The sequence below is a fragment of the Zalophus californianus genome, chromosome 9 (genome assembly GCF_009762305.2).
Source record: "Zalophus californianus isolate mZalCal1 chromosome 9, mZalCal1.pri.v2, whole genome shotgun sequence".
Lineage (NCBI taxonomy): Eukaryota > Metazoa > Chordata > Mammalia > Carnivora > Otariidae > Zalophus > Zalophus californianus.
Window position 1 is genome coordinate 79,700,420 of NC_045603.1, and position 27,274 is coordinate 79,727,693.

At 40.5% G+C, this 27,274-nt stretch overlaps 1 protein-coding gene across 2 annotated transcripts in view; it reads left to right on the plus strand.

Annotated features, from left to right (window-relative positions):
• Positions 1-4,536: 4,536 nt before the first annotated feature.
• Positions 4,537-27,274, plus strand: part of TM7SF3 (transmembrane 7 superfamily member 3) — a 35,221-nt gene continuing 12,483 nt past the window's right edge. The window contains exons 1-7 of one of the 2 annotated variants that reach the window (XM_027595206.1): positions 4,537-4,806; positions 14,192-14,346; positions 15,860-15,898; positions 17,257-17,407; positions 19,935-20,055; positions 20,791-20,962; positions 25,173-25,350. In XM_027595206.1, coding sequence (XP_027451007.1) covers positions 4,716-4,806; positions 14,192-14,346; positions 15,860-15,898; positions 17,257-17,407; positions 19,935-20,055; positions 20,791-20,962; positions 25,173-25,350 — 907 coding nt within the window. In that variant the 5' untranslated portion in view covers positions 4,537-4,715. The remainder of the gene's footprint in view (positions 4,807-14,191; positions 14,347-15,859; positions 15,899-17,256; positions 17,408-19,934; positions 20,056-20,790; positions 20,963-25,172; positions 25,351-27,274) is intronic. The other variant, XM_027595207.1, reaches the window with a different exon arrangement.

A 27,274-nucleotide genomic window follows, 5' to 3' on the forward strand; every position in this document is an offset into this window, starting at 1 on the left:
AAGCCAATGAATGCATATTTGTGGACCAAATGAATACATTTTCTATCATAATGATTTTCATATAATAATTACTAAGTAAACATTTTTTGGATTTAATTTAGTAAACACAGTCAAAATAATGTAACCCACAGGAACAAAAGAGTTAAAAAAAATACAGAGCAAAGGTGAGATTAGAGTGGGATAGGATAAATGGGCAAATTTCACAGAGTGCCTTTCTTGCCTTTCCCCTAGAGCCCTGTCCTCATCTCTACCCAAGGTCTTGGGCTTTATAAAATATCTAGGATAGGTTGCTTGTCTTCCTTCCTTTTCTAAATTTTAGGCAGACTTTAAGGCTCTAGTTATCTATATCTTCGGTTTGGGATCTTCTCAGTTTTTGCATTTCCTTCCTTTCTTTTCTTTCTTCTTTCCTTCTTTCTTTCTTTCCTTCCTTCCTTCTTTCTTCTTTCTTTCTCTCTCTCTTTCTCTTTCTCTCTCTTTCTTTCTTTTTTCTTTCTTTCTTTCTTTCTCTCTCTCTTTCTTTCTTTCTTTCTCTCTCTTTCTTTCTTTCTTTCTCTCTCTCTTTCTTTCTTTCTCTCTCTCTCTCTTTCTTTCTTTCTCTCTCTTTTTCTCTCTTTCTTTCTCTCTTTCTTTCTTTCTCTCTTTCTCTCTTTCTCTCTCTCTCTCTCTTTCTCTCTTTCTTTCTTTTTCTTTCTTTCTTTCTAGAATTTATTTATTTATTTGAGAAAGACCGTGAGTGAGCACAAGCAGGGGGTGTGACAGAGGCAGAGGGAGAAGCAGACTCCCTGATGAGCAGGTAGCCCAATGTGGGGGCTGGATCCCAGGACCCTGGGATCATGACCTGAGCTGAAGGCAGACGCTGAACAGACTGAGCCACCCAGGTGCCCCTGCATTTCCTTTCAATTCATAGGAATGACAAACTCATCTGCAAAGCTGCTGAGCCCATTTGCTTCACAGGTTGCCAGTGGAACTCTGACATGAGCAGGGAACCTCAGCCAATGTTCTTCCCAAGCTGTCACAGTATTTCAGAGCCAAAGTACTAAAGCCCTCTTCTGACTGCTGACTCATCTGTCATCAGCTGTCCTCTGCAGCTAAGGGAACAGCGATACAAAGGTATGGAGGAGAGACAGTAGGGTGAGTTCAGGAAACTGAAATTAATTCAATGTGGTCAGCATAGACGAATTGAGTTTAGTTGCAGCATGAACCTGGAGAGGTGGACAGGGGCTACATCATGAAAACCATTGTGTCATACTCAGGAAGGTGGACTGTTATCCTGAATGCTTTTATAAGAAAATCTTTAAAATTATACATCTTTTAAAAATTAATGTTTTATTCAAAAGCAATACATATTCAATGTTGAATTTTTACAAAGTGCAGAAATGTGGAACAAAAATCATTGCTGGGGCACCTGGGTGGCTCAGTCGGGTAAGGATCTGACTCTTGATCTCAGCTCAGGTCTTGATCTCAGGGTCGTGAGTTCAAGCCCCCCCATTGAAATTAATTATTACAAATTTAAAAAATTAAAAAATGATCATTCTTAACCCAATCACCCAGAGATAACTATTTTAAACATTTTGATATTTTTTCAACTTCTCTATGTATATAAACATGAATAAAATGGCAACAAGATCAAGCTCATACTACATATATTTTTGCTTTGTAACTTGCCTTTTTATAAACACAATCAGTTGCCTTCCCAAACATGATTTTTGAAGTGCTACACAGTATTCTATTATATAGATGCGTCACGGGTTATTTAGTCAATTCCTTATTGTTGGGCATTTAGATTGGGTTTTGTTGCTCTAACACCTTGTTGAAGGGGCGCCTGTGTGGCTCAGTCAGTTAGGTGTCCTACTCTTGATTCTGGCTCAGGTCGTGGTCTCAGGAGTGTGGGATCGGGCCCCACGGGGGGGCTCTGTGCTCAGTGTGGAGTCTGCTTGTCGGCTTCCCTGTGCTCCTCACACCACCTGTGCTCCCTCTGTCAAATAAGCAATAAATAAATAAAATCTCTAATATCTTGATAGTTTTGTACACTAATTTTATACAGATATCTAATGCGTGTACATATATACATACTTAAATCTCAAAGTGGAATTATCATACCAAAGGTATGAATATTTTAAAGGTTTTTGATGCAGACTACGCTATAAAAAGTTGTGTCAACCTCACTCCCACTGGTCCTATCTTAGAATGTCTACTTCTCAGCTCTTGTACCCACACTGGATATTCTTCTAAAATATTTATGTCTTAGGTCTTCTTTTATTTAAAGATTTTTGTTTTGGGGGCGCCTGGGTGGCTCAGTCAGTTAAGCGTCTGCCTTCAGCTCAGGTCATGATCCCGGGGTCCTGGGATGAAGCCTGTGTTGGGCTCTCTGCTCAGCGGGGAGCCTGCTTCTCCCTCTCCCTCTGCCTGCCACTCACCCTGCTTGTGCTCTCACTCTTGCTCTCTGTCAAATAAATAAATAGAACCTTAAAATTTTGTTGTTGTTGTTTTAAACACCTTTATTTTGAGAGAGAGAGTGCACATGCACAAGTCGGGGGAGGGACAGAGGCAGAGGGAGAGAGAATCTCAAGCAGACTCCACCCTGAGTGCCAAACCTGAGACACGGCTTGATCTCACGACCCCAAGATCATGATTTGAGCTGAAATGAAGAGCTGGAACCTTAACCGACTGAGCCACCCAGACACCCCCTCAGTGTCTGAATTTGATTTTTGTTGTTTTTGTTACTAGTGAGTTTGAATGTTTTTCATTTATTGGCCATTTGTATTTTTTTTGTCATTAACTTGGCTTTTATTTTTTTAAAGATTTATTTATTTATTTTAGAGAGAGCATGGGCAGGAGGCGCAGAGGGAGAGGGAGAGAGAATCTTAAGCAGATTCTGCACTGAGTGCGGAGCCCTCAGCCGGGTGGATCCCACCACCCTGAGATCACAACTGGAGCTGAAACCAATAGTCATTCACTCATGGGCCTGGGCCACCCAGGTGCCCCGCGACTTTTCATACTGCTGTTGGTGTTTTTTGACTTTCATACAATTTAAATTTTTAAGAAGCCAAATCTATCAATCTTTTCCTTTACGATTTCCTCCTTTGTTTTTTTTTGCTTAGAAAGTTCCTCCCCTGAATGCTTCTAACCACTTCCTGCTTGTCGCTTCCAGATTCAAATACATTTTTGCTTAAATGAACTGTTTTAAAAGTTTTAAAAGGAGCTTCCTTCCATTTTGAGATCAAGTTTTGTTTCTTTGTTTGTGTGTGTGTGTTTGTTTTTTAAGCATTTATTTCAGGTCACCTGGGTGCCTCAGTCGGTTATTAAGCATCTGACTTCTGTTCAGGTCCTATCTTGCCACCCTGGGATCAACCCCGCCTCTGGCTCCCAGCTCATCTGGGAGTCTACTTCTCCCTCTCCCTCTGCCCCTCCCCCGACTCGTGCTTACTCTGTCTCTCAAAGTCTTAAAAAAATAAGAAACATGTATTTCTTCTCTCTTATGGTTTTAATGAATACTTCGGGATTTCATTTGCCTAGGGTGAGATAGAGTTCTAACCCTCCTCCCCAATAGGGTGCAGTTAATCAGTTATCAGTTTATTAAATCTATCCAATGATTCAAATGCTACCCGTATTATAACCACTCTTATCATCATCCCGGGATTTCATCTGTTTAGAGTTACAGGAATGAGGACATGTGGGACTGTGAACAAGCACCATTAGGGATAGACAGTGCTACCAGAGGTGTGAACCTTTGGACCAGGCAGAGGGAAAACAGGAAAAGAGTTGTGCCTGTTTAGACTAGGGTGATTGCTATAGGTTTGTAGTTTAGTAGTGGAATGACCCAAAATGTATTTTTCAAGATAGTTGCTCATCAAAATATCTAAATGAAAAGTTTAAAGAGCAGGCAAAAGAAACCAGAGCAATCTGCCCCCAAATTACCGAGTCTATAATACCTAATTCCACAATTAGCTCACGAGCCACCTGTCACGTGGACTGCTGTCCTTTAAACAGCCCTCAGGTATAAAATTTGAGAGAGGAACTTGGGTTAAGGTCTGGAGTCTTCTAGGATATTTCGCTTTGAGAAAATGAAACTATTTTAATATGTGGAGCTCACTACTACAGAAATATAACTCGCACCGCACTTTCGTACGAACATCGGCCTGAGCAGCTAAGGGAAACAAACCCATTGTTCGTGGGTTTTGAGTACCGGGTTCGTACTTTTCCTTCTTGCAAAGGGCAGTTAAGCCCAGGAACAAGAGCCTGGAGACGTTAGGCCGCAACAGAAAGTTATTATCTACTCTAACGGCGGTTTTCGTAAGTGGGAAAGATACAAAAGTGGGAAGTACAGGTTACACCACAGAACTTTCCGGGGTCTCCTCGACCCCCACCCACGCGCGCAGTGCCGCAGGGACTCGAGGGAGCGCAGCGCCCAGCAAACTCGCCGGGCGCGGGGAGGAGGTGCACGCCGGCTGGAACCGCCCCCCTCCGCCTTCGCTCGTGGCGGAGGGGGACCCGCGGCGGTGACGTAAAGGGGGCGGGGAGAGGCGCGGTGTGGGGTTGCGGGGTTTTTGCCGGAACAGGAAACCTCTCCGTGGGGCTCAGGCGTGCGGCTGGCATTGGACGCCCGCCCTGTGGGGCAGGCAGGTGTGCGGCGTGTGCGCCTCGCAAGTGATGGGACCCGGCGCGAGCGCCCCGGGGTAGTGCGGGCGAGGCTACGGGGCCCGGCCCGGGCAGCCATGGGGCTCCTTCGGCTGCTGGTTCTGGCGGTGCTGGCGTCCGAACCCCGCGTGGCCGGTGGAGCCGAAACCGTCGGGAATTCCAGCGAGGGTAAGGTCAGGGGCGCCTCACTTCTGCAACCTCAAGTTGGTTTTGCATTTCTTGCAGGGTCGCAGTCCACCTCGGGATCTGTGCATGCCGCAGGGCAGGTGGTGAGTTCAGAACCGGCAGGAGTGGATCAGGGTCCTTTCCTGCTGAAGGAAGCTCCCATTGCCAAGGAGGCCTCACCGTCAACCTCCTAATTTAAGCCGAGGAAATAGGAAGGGTTAACTAACTCTCCTGTTCAGACACGTTTTTATCTCCCTAGGGAGCAGCCATGTGTTTGCAGGTTGAATTTAACGCATTAAAACACCTCTTTGCTCTCCAGTGGTATATCTGACACTCGACAGTGAGGCTTGGTGCAGAACTAAGGGCTTTATTAATAATGTTCCTCCAAGCTGCTGCGGTTTTTTTACACTCCAAAATCTAGATGCTTTTCAAATTGGTTATGCTCTATGTGGTTTGAAAGGAAAAGTGAACCCAGAATGGGACTTTGGATAGATCATGTGCTCGGTGAATGCGTTTTAGCGATAGCTCCTGGTTTGTTAATATAAACCATAAAAAAGCACTGATTGTGCTAGGCTGATGATAATCATGCGCTTTTCCCTGAGGTTAATCACATTCTTAGTTTTATTTTGAGCTTAAGAGACCAGTTGCATGGGGCGCTGGGTGGCTCAGATGGTTAAGCGTCTGCCTTTGGCTCAGGTCATGGTCCCAGGGTTGTGGAATCGAGCCCCGCATTGGGCTCCCTGCTCAGCGGGAAGCCTGCTTCTCCTTCTTCCCCTGCTCATGCTCTCTCTCTGTATCTCTGTGTCTCAAATGAATAAATAAAATCTTAAAAAAAAAAGACCAGTTGCAGTTCTGAACCAATGTGTTTTCTGAATAATGTGGTTGTGTTCCTAATTGCTCATCTTAGAAAAGCTCTTGTGCAAACTGAATCATAGAATCATTGCACAGGAGTTAAGGCCAAAGCTGAAAAGAGCAGTTATATTTTTGCTGAAAAAATAGCCTTGTTAATAATAGGATGCTGACATTTCACTGTGTGCAGTAAGTGCCAGGTGCTTTCCATGGCATTGTTATTTAATCCTCACAACCCTATGAGATAGTTACCTTCCTCACTTGGCAGAGGATGAAGCTGGGGCCCTGGATGATGTTCATTACACAGGTGAACAGTTAATAGGGGCACAGGCGATATTTGAGCCCAGGTGTGTTTTGCTGCAATTTTAATTTTCATGGTCTTTCCACTTCAACAAAGCTGCCCTCCAGTAAGAATATTTTACTTAGTATGGTGCTTTACACTTAATTCTATGAATTGTCATTCCTCAAAATAGCCTTATGAGAGAGGTAGTGGTGATGCTATCTCCATTTTATTTTATTTTTTAAAAATTTATTTATTTTAGAGCGAGCAAGTGCAAGGGGGGGAGGGGCAGGGAGAGAAGGAGAGAATCCCAAGCAGACTCCCCTCCCCGCTGTTCAAGGAGCCTGATGTGGGGCTGAATTACCCCCCCCACCCCACCCTGAGATCATGACCTGAGCAGAAACCAAGAGTCAGGCACTCAACTGACTGAGCCATCCAGATGCCCCACTATCTCCATTTTAACAGGTGAAGAATTTGAAAGATTGGCTTTGTAGTTGATCAAGGTTTCTGAGTCAGGAGGGCTGTGATCCACATCTTTTCTAGTTCTGCACTTTTTATTTAATATTATCTTCATTCTTGTTTTACATTCATATCTAGTAATTTACATGGAATTACAATAGTAATTGGAGTTGAGCAGAATGTCATGTGGGCCTTCTAGTATTTGTGTTATTGCTGGTGCTGAATTTAAGGTAGCAGGCCATTTGTGTAGTTCGTTGCAAGTGATCTCTTTTAAAAGTATGTGAAAGGTAGTGTGTACATTTCTGTGTTTCAGTTTTTAGGGCTAATGAAAATTTATAACATATAAATGAAACATGGGGAGAGGCAGTTGAATGCCGACCAACTTAAGTATCCGAACTGTTTTTTTAAATAGTTCATCTGAAGAGAATTATAAAGACTAAGCTTTCACAGATCTAGAATTTGGTTGTGTCAGAGCACAAACAGGTAAATTTTAGTAAAAAAAAAAAAAGAGTTGGATAATTTTAAGGTTCGAGTTTAGGATCTGATTGGGAAAGAAAAGGAAAAGATTAGGATTGGGCAGCTCTTTTTAGAAAGAAATTATTGGAAAGAAAAATGACTCTGGGTAGGAATGGAGGAAGGGTATGAAAAATAGAAGAGAGTGCCTGGCTATGGGTCAGATGGCAAAAAATATCTTTGGCAGAAAAAGCAGAACCATTGTTTTTTAGAAGAGAGCCACAGCCTAAGTGCTCTGTCTCCATCTTAGCCATTTGTCTGCAATATCATTTGGTGTGCTGTCTTTTTCCTTCCCACTCACAAAGTCATAAGATCTAATTATGCCTCATAAAGTGAATCCTTTTCCAGATGGCTTAGAGAAGTTCCTGTTAACTTCTTCAGGATACATTTTGGATACATGTCTCCTTTTGCTGTGTCTTTTTATGAGTAGAAATCAAATGCATTTTCTGCCAGACTATACTGTTAAAATCTTGATTTTTAGTACTTTTCCTTGTTGCTCCCTGGAAATCTCTTTCCCATTTTGATGTTTGTGATGGACATGCTGGGCATGTATAGTCCCCTTCTTTCTACTAGTTTATTCGCAGGGCCATTTTGAATGCCTGACTTTTTTTTTTTTTTTTTTTTAATAAGGAGATGAGCCTCTGAAATGCTGGAAAGCTAAGGGAAGTTAGAAATGATACTTTATTGTGTAGCATTGGACAGTTTAAAATTTGTTTTCTATTTGTTTTATACTTTCGGTAGCCAAATGATGTATGCAGTACATCACCTCCATTTCACCATGGGGAAACTGAGGCTCAGAGGAAGTAAACTACTTCCCTGAGGTCATAACATTCAGCCATCCTTCACCAGACATTTACTCTGTGCCAACTATGTGACTGGTACTGTACTAGACACCAGGATGTTAAATATAACAAAACCCTGCATAGCCAAGAGTCAAACCACAACTGGTTTGATGAATATGCAGTCTTCTGTAAAAATTGTGAAATGGCTAATAGACTGCCAAGGTAATACTGCCAAAGAATTTGCACACAGAAGTTAGGTTAAAGATGACTAAGAATAGGAAAAAATATATTTATCTTTTCCTAATTCATCAAACATTGTGTTAGGAGTTCTTAGACCTGGCTGAACATTGGAGTCACCTGGAGAACTTTTTAAAAAGGCAGATTGTTGAAGAGACAACTAGAAATTGAAATTTAAAAGGAAAAATGAATTTCCATTAGCATCAAGGAACATAGAATATTTAGGGGTTGGGGCACCTGCGTGGCTCCGTCATTGAGAGTCTGCCTTCGGCTCAGATCATGATCCCAGAGTCCTGGAATCGAGCCCCGCATCGGGCTCCCTGCTCAGCAGGGAGCCTGCTTCTCCCTCTCCCTCTCCCCCCTGCTTGTGTTCCCTCTCTCGCTGTGTCTCTCTCTCTGTCAAATAAGTAAATAAAATCTTTAAAAAAAAGATATTTAGGGGTAATTATAATGAATATGTAAAGATCTCTACAGAAAAATGTCACACAACATTCTTGAGATAAACTGAGAAGCCAAATAAGCAGAAGGATATCTCAGATTCATAAATTAGAAAATTTTATGTTATAAGGATAGCATTTCTCCCTAAATTAATACATTCGTTGCCATCCCAATCAGATTCCAGGCAGCTATTTTTGTGGAAATTGACAAGCTGCTTTCGAAAATATATATGGAGATGAAAAATGGCCGAAATAGTCAAGATGGTCTTGAAGAGAAAGAACAAATTTGGGGCAGAAATGAAGACAATGTAATATTGGTGTTAGGATAGACAAATAGACCACTGGAATACAATTAAGAGTCCCGAAACAGACCAACACATGTGCTCACTTATATGAAAACTGAAATTGCAGAGTAGTAAGGAAATGGTGGTATTTTCAATAAAGGGTATTATGTCAAATCGATATGCATATGGAAACATCCACCTTGACCACCTGCCTCACACCATATATAAAAATCAACTTTAGATTGATTTTAGACTTAAATATCAAAGGTAAAACAAAGATCTAGAAGTTAACATGGGGAAGGTGTCTTCATAATCTTAGAATATGTTGGCAAAGATTGGATTAGAATGACATAGAAAGGACTAAGCATAAAAGAAAAACTCAAGAAATTGGACATTAAAATTAAAACTTTTTTTTAAAAGATTTTCTTTATTTATTTGACAGAGACACAGCGAGAGAGGGAACACAAGCAGGGGGAGTGGGAGAGGGAGAAGCAGGCTTCCCGCTGAGTAGGGAGCCTGATGTGGGGCTCGACCCCAGGACCCTTGGATCATGACCTGAGCCGGAGGCAGACGCTTAACGACTGAGCCACCCAGGCACCTCAAAATTAAAACTTCTTTTAATCTAAAGGTAACAAGAGTGAAAAGATGAGCTACAAGAATGGAAGAAGATATACTGACAGAATGCTCCTATTAATGATGTATAAAGAACTAAAATTCAGTCAGGACAGCCTATTTTTAAAGTGGGCAAAAGTCTTGAATACAGACCCTTTTACAAAGAAAGTATCCAAATGGTTATAAACAAAACAAGATGTTCTTAACATCTTTAATAATTAGGGAAATGCAAATTGAAATCACAGTGAGATACTACTATGTACCAAACAGAGACACTGGTGATACCAAGTGTTGCTGAGACAGTTGGGCAACCAGAATACTTTTCCACAAGTTGATAGGGGTGTAAATTGGCAAAATCATGTGGGATAAATGTTTGGCAGTATCTACTAAAGCAGAACATAAGTTACCCTATTACCTGATAATTCTATTCTTAGGTTCTACCCAATAGAAATGTGTACATATGTGCACGAAAAGACATGTACAAAAAAAATGTTTGGAGTTATTCATAATAACTTCAAATTAGAAGTAATCCAAATGTTGATTAACAGAAGAATAGATAAGTAAATTGTGGTATATTCCTTTTATGAAGTATACAACAATGAAAATGAGTAAGTCATGGTTACTTACAGTAGCTTGGATGAATTTCACAGGTATGGTATTGATTTTTAAAAAGCTAGATACAAAAGAATTCGTCCTTTATGATTCTACTTAATTAAATTTCAGAAATAGGCAAAGCCCATCTATGGTGTTTGAAGTTAGGATTGTGGTATTTCTGGGCGGGAGGGAAGGTTTAGTGATTAGAAGGGACCATAAGACCTCTAAGATTGTAGAATGCTCTTTCTTTACCTACAGTGTAAACTTAATGCACTTCTCTGTATGTATGTTATTTCAATTAATGTTTTTTAACTGACACTTGTACCCTAACCCCTTGGATTTTTATTTAAGCAGTCTGGCTAGGGGCCCAGGCAGCAATAGTTTTTAAAAAGCACCTCCAGATGATTGTAATGTACAGCCAGGAAGGATAACCACTGTACTAGAATTTCCTTCTAATAAGGAAACCTTATGAGTGCTATAGAAAATTTGAAAAATAAATGTACGAAGAAAAGGGAAAAAATCATTTAAAATACACCCCCAGAGGCACCTGCTTTTAATACGCCTACTTATTTTGTCAGGTGATCAGGTTTTTAAATCATGAATACCGTGTCTCTTATTATCTTGCATCTGCCAGGTTCCTGCTACAGGCATTTGGAGAAAGAGGATTAGTGAGGTGTCATCTTTCTCATAACTTCTGGAAATCCAGGAAGTAATAAATGAAAGTTGTAGCCAGGTGTTTTTCTTGAATTCAGAAGCAGAGACTGTAACTTAATGTTTTGGTCCTGATCATTATATATTTTCATATGGACTGCTTGTTTTCATTTCTGATTTTCTTAATGAGAACAAGACTTCTTGGGTAGTTTAACCATTTAGGATCAAAGGTGATCTGTTACACTGTCACAGCAAAAACCTTCTCAAATAGGTTTTACTGCCTGATACGTATGTATATAGTGATTGTTTCTGCACAGTATATTTGCTGTAGGTATTGATTTTCTCTACATTTCTTACCTTTCTATAATAAAGTTATATTATCTGGAAAAATATTACCATTTTAAGGGAAAAAGAAAACTAATGATGAAAGTGTTGAGAGAGTGTCATCATTTTGTCTAGAGTATGTTCTTATTTTTATAAATTTGAGATGAAGACTTGAGGTAGAATCTGTGTTTTGAGTGCTATCAATAATGGAGGTTTTTTTCCAAATTGTGCAGTTTCTGATAAGAGCATCTCACCATCATTATAGAAATTTGATAAACAGTGAAACGTGTGAAGAAAAATCCCTTAAAATATACTTGCAGTGATATCTACTTTCAATACCCCTATTTACCTTAAGTTATCAGTTGTTTAATAATGTGTTTTAATTTCTGTGGTTCTCTTTCCTTACTGTCTCTTAAAACACTGAAATTTTTGGTTCTCCGAGTATTTCTGAGTTGTGATTTATTTTCACCCCTGTGTGATAGGTTAAGGGAAGGTTAAGAAAAGCTTGACACCAAGACTTAACTAGTTGATAGCTTTATTTATTTATTTAAAGATTTTTTTTAATGTTTTTATTTATTCATGAGAGTCAGAGAGAGAGAGAGAGAGAGGCAGAGGCAGAGGGAGAAGCAGGTTCCCCACTGAGCAGGGAGCCTGATGCGGGGCTTGATCCCAGGACCCTGGGATCATGACCTGAGCCAAAGGCAGACGCCTAACCATCTGAGCCACTCAGGCATCCCTAGTTGATAGCTTTAATCTCTTCCAGGGCTTTTAAACATTCTGGGTAGAGTTTTGATTCAAGGCTTGTTTAATGGGGGATAAACATACAGATTATCTGAACAGTTTCTAAGATATACTTACCAGCAAATTAGTGAGAATTACAGAAATTGTGAACAACCTTCACAAATTCATTTGAACCAGTTTTGATCCCAGTAGCCAATAGACAGAACAGGTGGTCCATAAGAACTTCATAAATATTTGTCAAATAGAAGAAATGGGGAAGAAAAGGGAAAAACTGAAAAAAAACTTAAAGACTGAAAATGTAACTAGAAAAAGCAGATGGTAGATGAGCTGAGTGCTATACCTGAAGCTAATAATACACTGTATGTTAACTATACTGGGATTTAAAAAAAAATGCAAAATAAAAAACGAGCTGAGTGCTTTGAACAATTAAAGGATGGAAATCCAATTAGTTCCTAGGAAAACAAACATACTGCTTTTAGTTTGACAGACTAGGATTTGTGGATATTCTTAAGACTTGGAAGACAGGAGCGTAGATGGGACCAAAATTAAAGTATGATGCATGCAATGTTTTTAGTGCCACTTACAGAAACCCACTTAATTTTATGTATAATTTGGTTTCCTAATAAAATAATCATGATGATGGGAAAGCCTGGAAAATGTAAAAATGTTTTTCTTGTTTCCCTTTATAAAAAGGAAAACAAAAAACTCCCTTACATTTTCTAGGCTTCCCTATCCAGATTCTGTTAAATCCTTCCTAATGTTTTTACCTCTATTCTGGCTGGAATTTAGTTCTACATAAAAGGTAAAGCATGTTTCTGCTAACATAAATAGAAGGAAATATACCATCTTCGTTTGTCATTGTTGCCACTAATTAAAATTCTCCCTGGAGTTTCAGAAATTAAATCATAGCCACCAGTAACTTTTTTCTATCAATTATAAAAAAGTTATGAAGGTAATATAATGGCATCACGAGGTTTGGGGAATTCATGCAGAGTAATGTTTGATCTCAGCCTAGCGTTTATTCATATATTCTGGGTGGCTTTCTTGGTTAGCCATTGTTGATAGTCTCTTTTTTAAATCATCCAGATGGAGTACTTGTGTTTAAAAAAAAAAAAAGTGTTGAAAATTAGCCTGTTTGGGAAATAGTACATAAGAATGAGTTTGAAGTTGTTAAATGTCTGGAGTATTTTCCTTTACCACCCACTGACTCTAATTTCCTTCTAAAATAAAATGATAGTTCCACAGTGGGACTCTGGTGACTTATAATCTATTGTCAACTCTGTTTCATCTTTATTAAATTTAAATCTTTTTTCCTATTTTTAGACTTGAATCCCCCAAGACTGCTTGTGTAATGTGTGGGAGCTCCTGTGCTATTTCAGCAGAGAGATGCTAACTGCAGGGTAGAGGATGGGATGGGCATCCAGGACCACACAAATAAAACAACCTATTTAGTGGACTGTTTGAGAATTAGGTTGATGAAAGAACTGGGGTGCAGCTGGGAGAAAGACACAGTGAGTGGATGAGTGAAACACAAGGGGAGACAAGCAGATGAGAAAGGCCTAGATGAGGTGTTGCAAAACTAGTGTGGACTCTGAACTTGATCCTTCAAAAGCTCCTTTTTCCAGAATGCCTGTGGTTCATGACTGTATGGACACTATGTGAAGTACCTGGTGTAGGCACTCAGACATTTTTGTCAGTTTTGATGGCACCCTGCTTTGCAAGCTAGGTAATTACAGTCCCATTTGACAGATGAAGAAATTGAGCTTTAAGGAAATTAAGTAACCTGCCTAAGATCACACAGCTCGTGATTGGTGGGATAAAATTGAAGCCCCCTATATCCCTCTGGGCTGGGCTGACTTCAGAATTCACCAGATCAGGTTCGATCAGGTTCTGTTTTTAATATCAGTGTATTCACAATTGTTAGTGCTTCCTTAGGGTTGTTAAAACCTTAAGTTCAGGGGCTCTGTTTTTGTTTTTTGAAGATTTTATTTATTTATTTGAGAGAGAGAGCATGCGCGAGCGCATTGAGGAGGAGGGGCCGCAGGGGCAGCAGGGGAAGGAGAAGCAGGCTCCCCACTCAGTGGGGAGCCAGCCATGGACCTCGATCCTAGGATTCCGACATCGTGACCTGAGCTGAAGGCAAGGTGCTTACCCAACTGAGCCACCTAGTGCCCCTGTTTTTTTAATAAAAATATTTTTTAAGTAAACTACACCACATGTGGGGCTTGAACTCATGACCTGGGGACCAGGAATCACATGCTTTACTGACTGAGCCAGCCAGGCACCGCCTGGAGCTCTGTTTTGAATGGAATTGTTATGGCTGCTTATAGTGGGGAATGTTCTGGCTCTGGGCGCTGGGCATCTTAGGCATCCTAAGCACTCTTTTGTTTACATTTTTCAAAACACCTTTCTTACGTTTTGGTGTTCAGTTCCACTCTTTACTAGCTGCTTCCCCTTCTTAAGCTTAACCGCCCTCATCATTAAGATAGGGGCAGTAATAGTAATATTTATCTCCCCAGGTTTTTCTGAGGATTAAATTAGGAGTGCATGTATGCTTATGTCTGAGATTTCTACAAATCGATATTACAGGTACAAACGTTACAGTGAATGTTTCTCCCGTTGCAGGTCTTCTTGAATTTTACATAGGGAAATTTAGATACTTCAAGCTCAACAGGCCCTCTCCAGAGGACGCCATTTTGCGTCATATTTCGAGCAATGCGTCTTTCCTTATTTTCCAAATACACTCACAGTATCAGAATACAACGATTTCTTTTTCTAAGGTAAGTATGGAGAGTTATTTCTGTAAACACCATTTCCATATTTTGGGGTCTTATATTTAGTAGAAACATTAGAATTTGATGCCCCTTTATGTTTGACTTTATATCCTTAAAAAGATCAAGATTGGAGCCTCTCAAGTTAGTGGTTTAGACTGGCAAAGAGGTGTGTGTCTCAGGCCTTTCTTGAGTGTGGTGACCTCTGACTTAAAGAGGGGGTGAGCAAGTGCCAAGTTTGGGGGTGGGATGGCCTTTACCGGATGTCTCCTGGCTGCAGTTTGGCTTTCCTCATGATATCTCACCTTTTTTTCTTACTCTACTGGGTCCTTAATGATTTTTACCTCTGAATATATTTTAATGGGGTTCCATCATTGTTCAGCCATATAGTGTTTACTGAGTTTACTAAGACCCCCCTGTAGGATCACCTTTATTCTTTGGAGTCTCATGGAAACAAAAGAAGCCCAATACTCAGGTCCTCTAGCCCTGTGCTCAGCTTCCTGCGTTTAAGACTCTTATTTCAGAGATCATCACTAACCCCTTCAACCTCATCCTCACCTTTGGGAAGTTTTTTATATGCCCTGGATTAGCTTAACCCATGAAGAATCTGCCATTTATATTAACTTTTTATAAGTCTATTTATATTCAGCCTATATGACCCCCTTAGACTAATAAATGAATTTCACTCTCTATGAAGTTGTGCTGCTTTTTATTTGTCCTCAGCATATCTTTTATAAGCCTGTCTTTTAATGTTCTGGAATTTGCTAAAAAACGTTCTTAGTCCAGTTCATATATATTCTATAGCCATTGGTCATATTATCTTTCAAACTCGATACTTTACATGTTGTATTCTAGCCTTCCTGCCCCTACCATGAAGGTTTTGAAATTGTATGTTTGGTAGTTTAATAGACTAGAAATGGAAGAGTTTGATCAAGGAAAAGAGGAAGGAATAAATTACGTTAGTTGCAAAAGAGTTAACCGTGTTTATGACCCCCACTCAGATTTTGTCTGCCTTCTTTGCAGCCGGAGGAGAAATCAAAGCATGTTAAATGTCATAACTTTCTTAGAAGGAAAAACCATTCCAGTTCCTCGGGAAAGCCAACCTTTGTTCCTGGCACTAAATTCAGAAGGAAACTTTCTATTCAGACCCTTACATAGGAGACAAAGTAAAATGCTACATAGACGATTTTCTTCTTCATAACATCATAGTGAAGACAACCTTTGAAGGAAGAGAAAGGATTGAAAAAAAAGGCATTTATATTTTTTTGCATGCCTATTAGGGGCTAGGTCAGTGGTTCTTAAGCTCTCCTAGGGCCCTAGACGTCGAATCTGCTAAAATCTCTGGACTCTGTACCCCTCAAAATGCATGGATATGTTTGTATAATTTCATGGGGACCTCTGGAAACTCATTGGGCCTCTGGGGCTCCTAGTTAGGAACCCCTGCGTTTGGTTTTCCGTGTAATTAATTTAATTCTCACAACAGTTCGACAAAGTACTTACACTGCATGTTTTTACGTTTGAGGAAACGGAGCTTGGAGAAAGGAACACGGACATGACTAATGTGAGTGAAGTGGCCTGACCGGGCAGCATGCTGGGCCTCAGTGTTCGTGCGGAGCAGACCTTAGCTATCCTGAATGTCCCTTTCCGGGGCTGCCCTTAGTCCTCACTGTATTTATACTGCTGAGCCGACGACAACCAGAACTGCCCTTAGCTCTAGAAATGAGTGGTCTGTGTGAAGAGAGTAGTTCCCGTTTCCTTCCAGAAGAAGTGTGGCACTTTGGATTTTTTGGGGTCATCATAGAAGTTGGTTCTTTGAAACTGTTGACTCTGCAGTTCATCGATTAGTATTTGAATCATTTTCCCGTGTGCTTGTCAAATTGAAACCCATCTGGCACTTTTTTCTTCCCATTTCTTAGCTTTAAGAAAACGCTCTGAATCTACTACCTCTTAAATTAGTATTTTGTTGTTCGAAAAACTTTCCAAATAGATGGGGTTAGGGGATAGTCCAGTGGAGTGGTGTGAGGGAGGATTTGAAAGGAGCACTTAAGAATAAGTTTGTTCACTGTCCTGATTGTGGTGATGGCTTACGAGCATCTATGTATATCAAAACTTACCAAATGGTATTCTTTATGTGTAGTTTATGACAATCACAGCTCAGTTTTTTAAAGAAACTTTCCAGGACTTGAATTCTTTAGGGGCGGGGCTCATGTTTTTGTTTTCGTAGTGATAAAGTGAATTTGTATATTGGACCTACATGATGGAGGCTGCCTCCGTGACCTGGTCCATGTCACAAATCTAAACCTGAGTCAACTTGCACTTACAGGGAAACACCTGTCCAGGAAACCTGCCATGACAGTCACCGTTCTCCAACTCTGCTCTAGCTCGTTTGCCTTACCTTAGAGAATAGGACCTGCTCACCTTCCTTATAAGGAAATTTCTGACTTCCTAGCCAATCATGGTCTGTTTCTGTTTTGCTTTTTCTAACACTGTACAACTCACTTTTGTCCCAAATCCTTCAGGTCCTTCTTCACTGCTTGTAAGGCACTGTACTCCCCTAATCTGTGGGTTGTTTTTCCTTGAATAAAGGACACCAAACTCTTTACTGACTTGTTTTCAGTTTTGTCATTTGACAGTAGTCTTAGTACTTGACGTACTAAATCTTAATTTAGGGAATTGAAAAACTTGGGAATTTCACTGTGCATCTCCTATTCCTATCAAAGATCATATATTTAAATAGTTCTTCCATGCATAGGCATGGACACCTGCACGTAGAGATGAATTCTTTATAAGGAAGGTCTGTGTTTCTTCCTTCTTGTTTTGAGAAGGTTTGGAATAGGACAGGCAGACGAGATCCAGCCTAGAATTTAAATATTTTGCTCAACTCCCTATTTATGATGACTCTTTTCTACCTTACTGCAGACTCTCCTTCACAATACCTCAGGAACAGGCACTGACCGAGGACTGGTTTTCATTCTTAGACCAGAGCAGAGTATGTGCACTTGGCACTTGGAGACTTTAGATGCTGAGCCTGTCCAAAACATGGCCATCCCACTCACCTATTCAGAAAGAGGTAACCTTTCTATCTTCGAATCCCTATTGACTCTCCAGAATGTGGAACTTATTCATGAAAATCCAAAGGAAACTATAATCCTTTTAAAAGTATTTATTGCAAGTATGGTATATTGAATCAACGATTTTAACAACAAGGGAGCCAAAGAATTTCATGATGATTGAAAGCCCGGGTAGGGGCGTAGGAGAATGCAGTCATTAATTCAAAAAAAAATTTAAGGAGCCCTTGGAGAAGCAGTAACAGAAAGGCAGGACATAGCCCTGAATACTTTAGCTGGTTATTCGAGGCAGAGGAGGGCATGGAAGAAGAACGGACAGTACTTGGAGAATGGCAGAATGGTGGGTGTGGCTGGAGCCATGAGTGTGAAGGGCCTTTTATGTAATTTGAGGTTTGTATTCTATTCTGAAGGAGCACAGAATTTTTAAGCAGAGGAATGATACGCATTTCATCTATCAGAAAGTTAGTGCTAGAAGAGCATGGGGAGTGGCTTGGGGAGGGCATAGCAGAATCAGGACTCAGCACACCTTTGAGAGCTCAGAGTGAGAAGATGTTTGGAAGGTAGCATTAATGAGACACAGTGACCAGTGGTTATGCATTATAAAAGGGAGGAGCATAGGCTTCCCATTTGGGCTGCTGCTAGGAGATAGTGATGCAAAATAGGGTTGAGAGGGAGTTGTCGTGGTGCTGGACAGTTGAGGCGGTCGGGATGGGGTCGATGGTGACTTCAGTTTGGGACATCATCTGAGATGCTATAGGACATCTGGATGGAACTGCATAGTAGGGAGTTTAAGGGTGTGGAGTGGAGACTTGAGGTTAGATGTCCACCTACAAGATTCTGAGTAAAAGCCATGGAAGCAAGTAAGATGGTCCAGGCATGTACTTAGAGATTTAGGGGGGAAAACGATAGCGGATACTTTCATAGTGCCTACCACATGTCAGGCACTGTTTCTGGGCGATGCTAACTGCTGAGGAATAAGCATAAGACTGAGGAGGAGTCAAGGAGGTAAAGAGAAGAGCCCGGAGGTTCTGCTTTAAGTAAGGAATGGTAAATAGTACATTGCAGAGAGGTCAAGGAAGTGACGGAAATTGTCCATAGGATAGTGCAATGAAGAGTGGGCTTTAGTGAGAATTGTTTTAGTGGCACAGTGGGGATGAAAACTAGATTACAGTGATTGAGGAATAAAGGTGAGGGTATTTAGATTGCTCTTACACAGTGTCCTATGTAGCAAAGGTAATGACCTGATAGAAAACCATAGACTTCGGGTTTTCATCAAGGACAGTGTACAAAGAAAAATTAGAGTAGAGCTTCCATTACAATCCACATCATTTTCTCAGGTGTGGTAAAGATTTCTAAATGCAGGAAAAGGAGAGTATGAAAGAAGAGCAGCATTGAAACAGGTATGCACATGGGGTTTCTCCATTCCAGATCTGGCCGGGGGAAATCAACCACCAGAATTCCAGCAGTTGATGGAAACCAGGACCCAACTGTAGGAATGATTGGATGAGTGTATGAAGTTGAGATCTTGTAGATCTTTAAATTGATCTGTCTTAGCTCAACCTTTCCACTTGAGTCTACCATGGACAGTTGTTTGCATAGAATTGAGCTCATGTTAAGTGACTTCTCTAAGTTCTGTCATGCTTAAGGTCATGAATAGGATCCTAATAAGAAAAGAAGAGCTGTTTCAGCCACATTATTAATGTAAACGAAATACCTAAAATTTGTATTAAATATCCAAATGCTATTCCAATACATGGTCTTGGGGGTCTTTTGAGGCCTTTTTAATTTTTACTCTTGTATATGCACAGACTCTTCCAGCACTGAGGATGACACCATCTTTCTTCCGGTTTAAAAAGCATGTGAAAAGTGGACACCCCTTTATTTAATGCCCGTGGAGTTCCTTTTCTCTTTGGCAGTGTTTTTTCCCCCCTCTGTCCCTGGGTTCTTAAGCTCTTTTTATGCGATCAGGGACCCCCAAAATCTAATAAAAACCTGTCTCCTTAAGAAATGCACACATTCAACCTTTGGCATACAATTTCAAGGTGTTCATGGGACCTCCAAAGCCCATTCTTGGATACCAACTTGAGAATATCTGTCTCCAGACCTCTTCAACTTTAGAGCAGGGGTTGGCAAACACAGACCGTGAGCCAGATCCAGCCTCTGTCTGTATTGTACATAAAATTTTACTAGAAACAGCCATGTTCCTTTGCTTGTATATTGTCTGTGGCTGCTGTCGTGCCTCGAGGGCAGGGCTGAGTAATTGCTACAGAAACCATCAGTTGTGTGAAGCCTAAAATATTCACCATCTTACCCTTTACAGAAAAGGCTTGCTGACCTCTATTCCAGAGCCCGCCACCTCAGTTAACTTTTTCCTCTTTAACCTCACTCAGTTCATGTGGTAGTACAAAACCAGAAGCTCTATTATATTTAACTTCTATCTGGAAAGTTCTTAGTAGAGTTCTGTTTCTCTGAGTACGATTTGAGTGTAGGAGAATTCTGTGTTGAGTAACTTCCTTATTTTTCATCCAGATCCTGTCCCTGGAGGCTGTAATTTGGAGTTTGATTTAAATATTGATCCCAACATTTACTTGGAATATAATTTCTTTGAGACGACTATTAAATTTGCCCCAGCAAACCTAGGCTATGCAAGGTATGTCTACCTATCTCTATGTCTTCTAGCTCCTAAAACTGCCTTTAGGACATGCATGACTAGCTGTTGTGTAGCTTCGGTGAACTCCCCAAATCCATGATTCTCTTTAGTGAAATTGTTTTGTTTTGTTTTGTTTTTTTGGAACGGAGGTAATTTAAACATTGTTGAGTAATACTTGATCTGTCACTTACAATTAATATTGCCCCCCTCCATTCTTAGGAAGAGCCAGATGTTGAGTTTCTGTTGTGAGCTTAGAAGTACATTTAGTTTCTGTAAAGTTTTGATTATGGAAAGCATTCTGAAGCCATGAAACACCCTTATATTTTTGTAAGGACTTTGTTATTTTAATTAAAACTCTGCCTTAGTTTCTACTTTAATAGTAATGGTAGCTAACATTGAGTAACATTTGAATGCTGTCTCTGTACCATCCATAGTGCTGAGTGCTCTATGTTCTTGGTCATTTAATCCTGACAGTTTTATTCAGAAGGGGTGGTGGTTCTTATTTTACAGAGTGGTTCCCTAAGGGTTATTGAGATTAAGTGACATGGTGGCAAAGCTGCATGACTAACATTAACATCCGGTTATTTATCCATACTGCCTCTCAGTATGGTACTTTTCTCTGTATTGCCAAAATTGGAATCAATGCAGAAGTTTGAAATTTGAGGTTTTGGTTCCTTTTATAGATGGGACATGCCGCACAAGAGACTGATACTCAGTTTTGTTGGTTGACTTTAGAGGCACAAATCCTCTGCCGTGTGACATTGGGACGGGACGGGACTCTAGGTGGAGGTTGCTGTATGATGTCTATCAGTATTTTCTGCCCGAGAATGACCTCACCCAAGAGGGGTTGCTAAAGCATCTGCAGAGGATGGCTGAGGTGCCTCAGGTGAAGGCCAGTGCTATCAAGGTAAATCTGGTTCTTAGAATTTGTGTGGCCAGATTGTGACACTTTTTTTTAAGAGTTGAGAAGAGGAGAAGCTACCAGGAGCTTATTTCTTTTCTGTTTCCTTGATCTTTCTGGGGTTCTCACTTTATTCTCTTTCATTCTGTTATTGTCTTGCTAGTGATATCCCAAAGTAATGTTGGCTTTTGAGGAGGTGCATGTAAATTATGTTACGTTTTAGTTGCTGTCGCATATATGATCTGATCATCTTCAGCTATGGATGGAAGTGATTTTTCTACGTACTCCCATAACTATTAGATAAAAACTTTTGGCGAGTATAAAAGTTATAGTTTTTTTAAAAAAAACAATGAGAAACTGTTTAAGGATATACACATTGTCATTAATATTTACTTATTTATTTAAAAGATTTTGTATTTATTTAGGGAGAGAGAGAGAGAGAGCATGCATGGGCATATGGAGAGAATAGAGGGGCAGAGGGGGAGGGAGAGGGACCAGCAGACTCTGTGCTGAGTGCAAAGCCCCACATGGGCCTCGATCTCATGACCCTGAGATCACGACCTGAGCCAAAACCAAGAGCCAGCTGCTTAATCCACTGAGCCATCCAGGTGCCCCTGTCATTAATATTTAAACCCAAACTCAGAAGTCTTTTGGACTTCTTGAGTCCAAAACTTGAAGCAAAAGTTTTCTCTGATCTTTGGAACCCCTGTAAACTCTCGGAATACCAAGTGTGGGGTATGAGCCAGCAGCATTGGCACCACTTGGGAGTTTGTTAGAATTGTAGACTCCTTGGCTCCACCCTGGACCTACTGAATCAGAATTTGCATTTTGAGGTCCCCAGGTGATTCCTATGCATATTAAAATTTGAGATTCATGCTATAGATGATTTTTGTGGAGGGCAGGATTTATGTCTTAAAAGTTACCTGATAGCAGTATAATATAGAAGTTCATCCTTCAGTCTAATGGTTTATGGCTAGAGTTTTTCTAGACTGCTCTGATTTTTCCCAGAAGGTTGATAGGTTACCAGATTTTATAGGGAAGCATTGGCCTATGTGATTAGCCTAGGCCCTCAGTCTATTGCAGAGCAAGATCTCATTTTGTTGTCTTGTCACCTAGGATGTCATGGTCCCATGCTAAGAAGGAGCCTTATACAAGAAAACTCATTGTGCTTATTCACAAATTTGGAAGCTCCTTTGGATAAGTTTACCAGTTGCCTTTTTACATAGAAAATTTTGAAGATCATTTTTATTCTCATGAAGAGAATAAAATAATTCATATAACAGGACTTTTTTAGGTTACTTTTTAACTTTCAGTGAAGAGCCCTCGTTGACTAGTGAGGGCATGTTGAGAAGAGTCAGAGCCTGTTTGAAGAGGCTTGTACTGGCCAACTTTGGAGCAATTCAGTCATCAAAAAGAGTAATGATTAACTATAAGTTTTGAATAAATAAAAACAAGTCCTACTGTTACTAAAAAAAGGGAGAGAAAAAGAAAACTCCTCAGTTGCTATCACTGGAGGAGACTCCTATACCAAATTACTCTGGAAATCGATACGGGGAGGAATTTACGCTGCCTTTTTTAAAAGAGGCACTGTAATTCATCCTTGTTCATGAGAGAAGGCTCTACATGGAAGAACCGACCAGTAAATGTAGAAGGAATAATAGGATTAGAAAATCACCATTTTCCACCCTTAGTGAAATAATTCAGGCAAAGATCTGCAGGTGAAAGACTTTTGGGGAAAAGGATATTCTCAGTATGCTCAGATTAATTCTAATTGCAAAGAGAAAACTTTTGGAGTGGAATGGTTTGATGGTCTCGGTCTTATCCATGTGGCCATTTAGCTTCATTGATAGCAGGTAGCTTGCCTTATGTGCTTACATGACTCCATCTGACATCATCACCATCACCTGTGAAGTATTTTAGCAAAATATGTTTAACCTGAATTCACTCCATTGGAGTTCCTGTTTATAGGAAATACGTGGGGTAAAAGAGCAAGTTGGACACCTTGAGCATACTCTGACAAATCCAGATTGTGGAATGTTCTATAAGACAACTGCTCTTTTTTTCTTAAGATTTTGTTTTTTATTTAGAGAGAGGAAGTGTGAGCAGGTGGTGGGGGGTAAGGGGCAGAGGGAGAGGCGAGAGAGAACCTTAAGCAGACTCCAGCACTGAGTGCGGAGCCCGACAAGGGGCTCAATCTCACAACCCTGAGATCACAACCTGAGCTGAAACCAAGAGTGGGAGGTTTAACTGCACCACCTAGGTGCCCCTTAAGATTTTATTTTTAAGTAATTTCTACACCCAACCCAGGGCTCGAACTTACAACCATGAGATCAAGAGTCACAGGCTTTACCAACTGAGCCAGCCAGGTGCCCCTATAAGACAGCCACTCTGGGGGTGCCTGGGTGGTTCAGTAGGTTAAATAACGACTCTTGATTTTGGCTCAGGTCATGATCTCAGGGTCATGAGATTGAGCCCTATATCGGGCTCTGCACTGGAAATGGAGCCTACTGAAGATTCTTCTCTCCCTCTCCCCTTCCCCCCCACCCCCGATAAAAAAAACAAACAGAAAAAGACAATTGCTCTTAATCATTGGGTGGGTGGGAGAGAGTGATGAGAAGGACTGTCCTAGATATCAGAAATAAACACCATGCATGAAATGGCTGGATTTTGGTTAAAGGAGAGAAAAGCTCTGAAAGACATGGTGTGTGTGTGTGGGGGTGCCTGGGTCGCTCAGTCGGTTAACTGTCCGACTTGTGATTTCAACTTGTGATTTCCTCTCAGGTCATGATCTCATGGGTTGTGAGATGGAGCCCCACATTGTGGGGCTCCATGCTCAGCGGGGAGTGTGCTTGAAATTCTCTCTCCCTCTGCCCCTCCCCCCACTTGTGTGGGTGCTCTCTCTCTCTCTCTCAAATAGGTGAATAAATCTTTAAACAAAAAAAAGACGTGGGAAAATCTGAATATGGACTGTGTATTAGATAAGAGATGATTGATTTTTTTGGGTGAGCTAAGGTATATGGGTATAAAAGAGAATATCCTTACTTAGTACCTTGCTACTCAGAGTGTGGTAGATGAATGGGTGGCATTGGCATCAGCTGAGAGATTGCTAGAAAAGTAGACTCTCAGATGCCTCCTCCAGCAATAGAATCAGGATCTAAATTATAACACCCTCCCTCAGTGATTATAGGCACCTTAAGTTTGAGAAACGCTGTTTTAGGATGTGCACACCGGAAGTCTTTAGAAGTGAAATGTCATGATATCTAACTTACTGTAAAATGGTTCAGCAGGAAAAAATAGAGGGAAAGAAGGAGGAATAAAAAAAGAAATAGGATAAAATATTAACAATTGTTAAATCTAAGTGGTGGTTTATAGTTTATTCATTGTATTATTCTTTCAGCATTTCTATAAGTTTGAATGTTTCATAATAAAAATGGAGTAAGAGGTAATGTTAACATTTTGTTGAACTTGACCAGTCCTTTGCCAGAAACATATTTTTGAAGGCTAAGCAATATTTTTAAGCAGAAGTTTTCTAAGATGCTTGTAATTATTCCTGAAACGCTAATATTAAATGTTCTCATTTTCATTAGTTGCAATGTATTAGTGTATTCTAGCTATATAGGGCTTTTGTTTTTTCTATTACATATATTACCTATCTAAAAAACCACCTTTAAAATGGAGGTTTTGAAGTGAAGGACCACTGCATAACAACTATATGGAATGTTTTCTTTTTGCAGAGTCTGTTAGACAAAGATAAATGGGTCCTCTCTGTGAGATGTTAATAAACACTTGTCTTTTGACAGTTCCATAGCTAGTAGTAATAATGAACACTTATTCTGTGCCAAGCATTGTGCTAAGTACGGAGGAAAGAAGGACTAGTGAGCAAGATAAATGTAGTTCTTGCCATTGTGTTGTTTACAATGTAGTAGATGACAAAATTTTTTTTTTGTCCTGACTAGTGTTTACATTTTATATCAATATTTTACTTAAATTATTGACATTTGATGCTGTACAAAAACTTTAGAAGCATTTCATGTAAGAACTTGCTTATATTAGCATGTGCAGGACAATAGTTTGAGAGAGCTAAATGGGTTGGTATATATTTTAAACAAGAATTATAATTTAATATTACAATTTACTATCACATGTAGGTGGGGTTCTAATAGAATAGCTTTTTAAAAAAATATAAACACTAATCATACATTATTTTTGGCTTCAGGTGGTTACCCTAACAGCTAATGATAGGACAAGTGTTTCCTTCTCCTCTCTCCGAGGACAAGGTGTCATTTATAATGTCATTGTCCGGGACCCACTTCTCAATACATCTGCTGCTTATGTTCCTGCTCACACATATGCTTGCAGCTTTGAGGCCAAGGAGGGTAATTGTTCTTCCCTTAGTAAGTATATGGATTTAAACTTCGAAATTTCTTCTTTGGCTTTGCAGATCCATGTCAACCAATCCAGAACTCAAAAATATTAAAAAATGCTTTTGTCTAGTCTTCATTCATTTCAGCAAATGCCTTTTGAGCCCCTCCATTGTCCCACTCTCTGTTCTAGGCACAGGGATACAGCAGTGAGCAAAACAGACTACGTGCCCTCTGGGAGCTTATGTTTTAGCGGGGGAGATGAGACAGACGAGATAAATTTGTAAAATATCCATCATGTGAGAAACTGCTGAGTGCTAGCAAACATTAAGTAGGAAAGGTGGATAATAACAAGTGACACTGAGGGAAGAAGTTTGAGAGCGATGGCCAGGGAGGCCCATGCAGAAACGCTAACCGTTGAGTGGAGACCCGGGGGTGTGAGTGGAGACCCCGGGGGGCGAGTGGAGAGGCGGTGGGGAGGGGGTGAGTGGAGACCCGGGGCGAGGCGAGGCGGGGAGCCATTCGCGTGTCTGGGCAGTACTGCCAGGCAGAGGGAACAACGGCCCTCAGCCGGGAGCCTTCTTGGTGTGTTCGAAGAACAGCCGTGAGAACAGCGGCCGGAGGAGCCTGAGGAGGGAGAGAGGTGCAGCCTGGTCGGTCACAGCGTGGGCAGAAGCTTCTGTTCAGAGCGCGGTGGAAAGGCATTGGCGGGTTTGAGCAGGGAGTGCCGTGATCGGACTCCTGTTTTGATGGCATCACTCTGGCTGTTTTTGTGAGAAAAGTCAGGGGCAAGATGAGAAACGGAGATGGATCAGGCTCTCGTGGTAATTCAGGGCAGAGAGGACAGTGGTTTAGATAGGATGGTGGCAGTGGAGGCGTTGCAAGATCATTCTGTGTAACATTTTATTCTGAGATAGTTTCACAGAAAAGATGCAAAAATACGAAGAATTTCGGCATAAACTTCACTCAGATTCCTCAAACGTGAACATACTATGCTATTTGCTTTTTATTTGTAGGGCGCTCACGTGCGCGCTCTCCCCGTATGTATGTGCACATACACTGCTTTCTTTGAGCCACTTGAGAGTAAGTTGCAGACAGAAAGACATTTTTCCCTTAAATATTTCTATTTATTTTCTTATGTAACCATAGTAAAAATGATCAAATTCACAAAATTAACTCTGATACAGTACTGTTACTTAACCTACAGATGTTACTGAATTTCACTACTTATTCCACTAATGTCCTTTATAAAAAAAAAAATGTGGTCACATACTACATTTAACTGACCTGTCTCTTTTGTTTTCTGTAATCTGAAACAATTTCTCAGTCTGTTTTGTCTTTTAAGACCTTGACCTTTTTGAGTACAGGCTGACTTTTTAGAACGTCCTCCAGTTTGGTTCGTCTGATGTTTCCTCATGATTAAATTCATATTATGCATTTTTGGTGGGAATACAAAAAAGCAATGTTGTGCCCTTCTTAGGAGGTATTTGATATCTATTTGTCCCATGACTGGTGGTGATAACCTTGAATATTTGGTTGGTAGTGTCTGCCAGGTTTCTCCATCGTAAAGTAACTATTTTCCCTTTAAGTATTCTTGGCAAGACTGAATGCTAGTAGATAGCCCCTTCTTAAACTCTCACTTGCTAGTTTTAGCATCCCATGATCTTTGCCTGAAACATTTATTACTAGGTGGTTGCCAAAGGGCAATTTTCTGATGTCATCATTTTTTCATATTAGTTGGATTCTCTTGTAAGGAAGAGATTTCTCTTCTCCCCTATTTATGTATGTATTTACATACATGAGCCCATGGATTCTTAATTCTCTGGATAATCCATCACTATCATTATTTTCATGTTAAATCATCCCAGATTTGGCCAACGAGTGGCTGCATATATTTCAAAATAGTGCCAGGAATAGTTGCTGGTTGGATGAGGGGGTGGAAGAAAGGTGTAAAAGA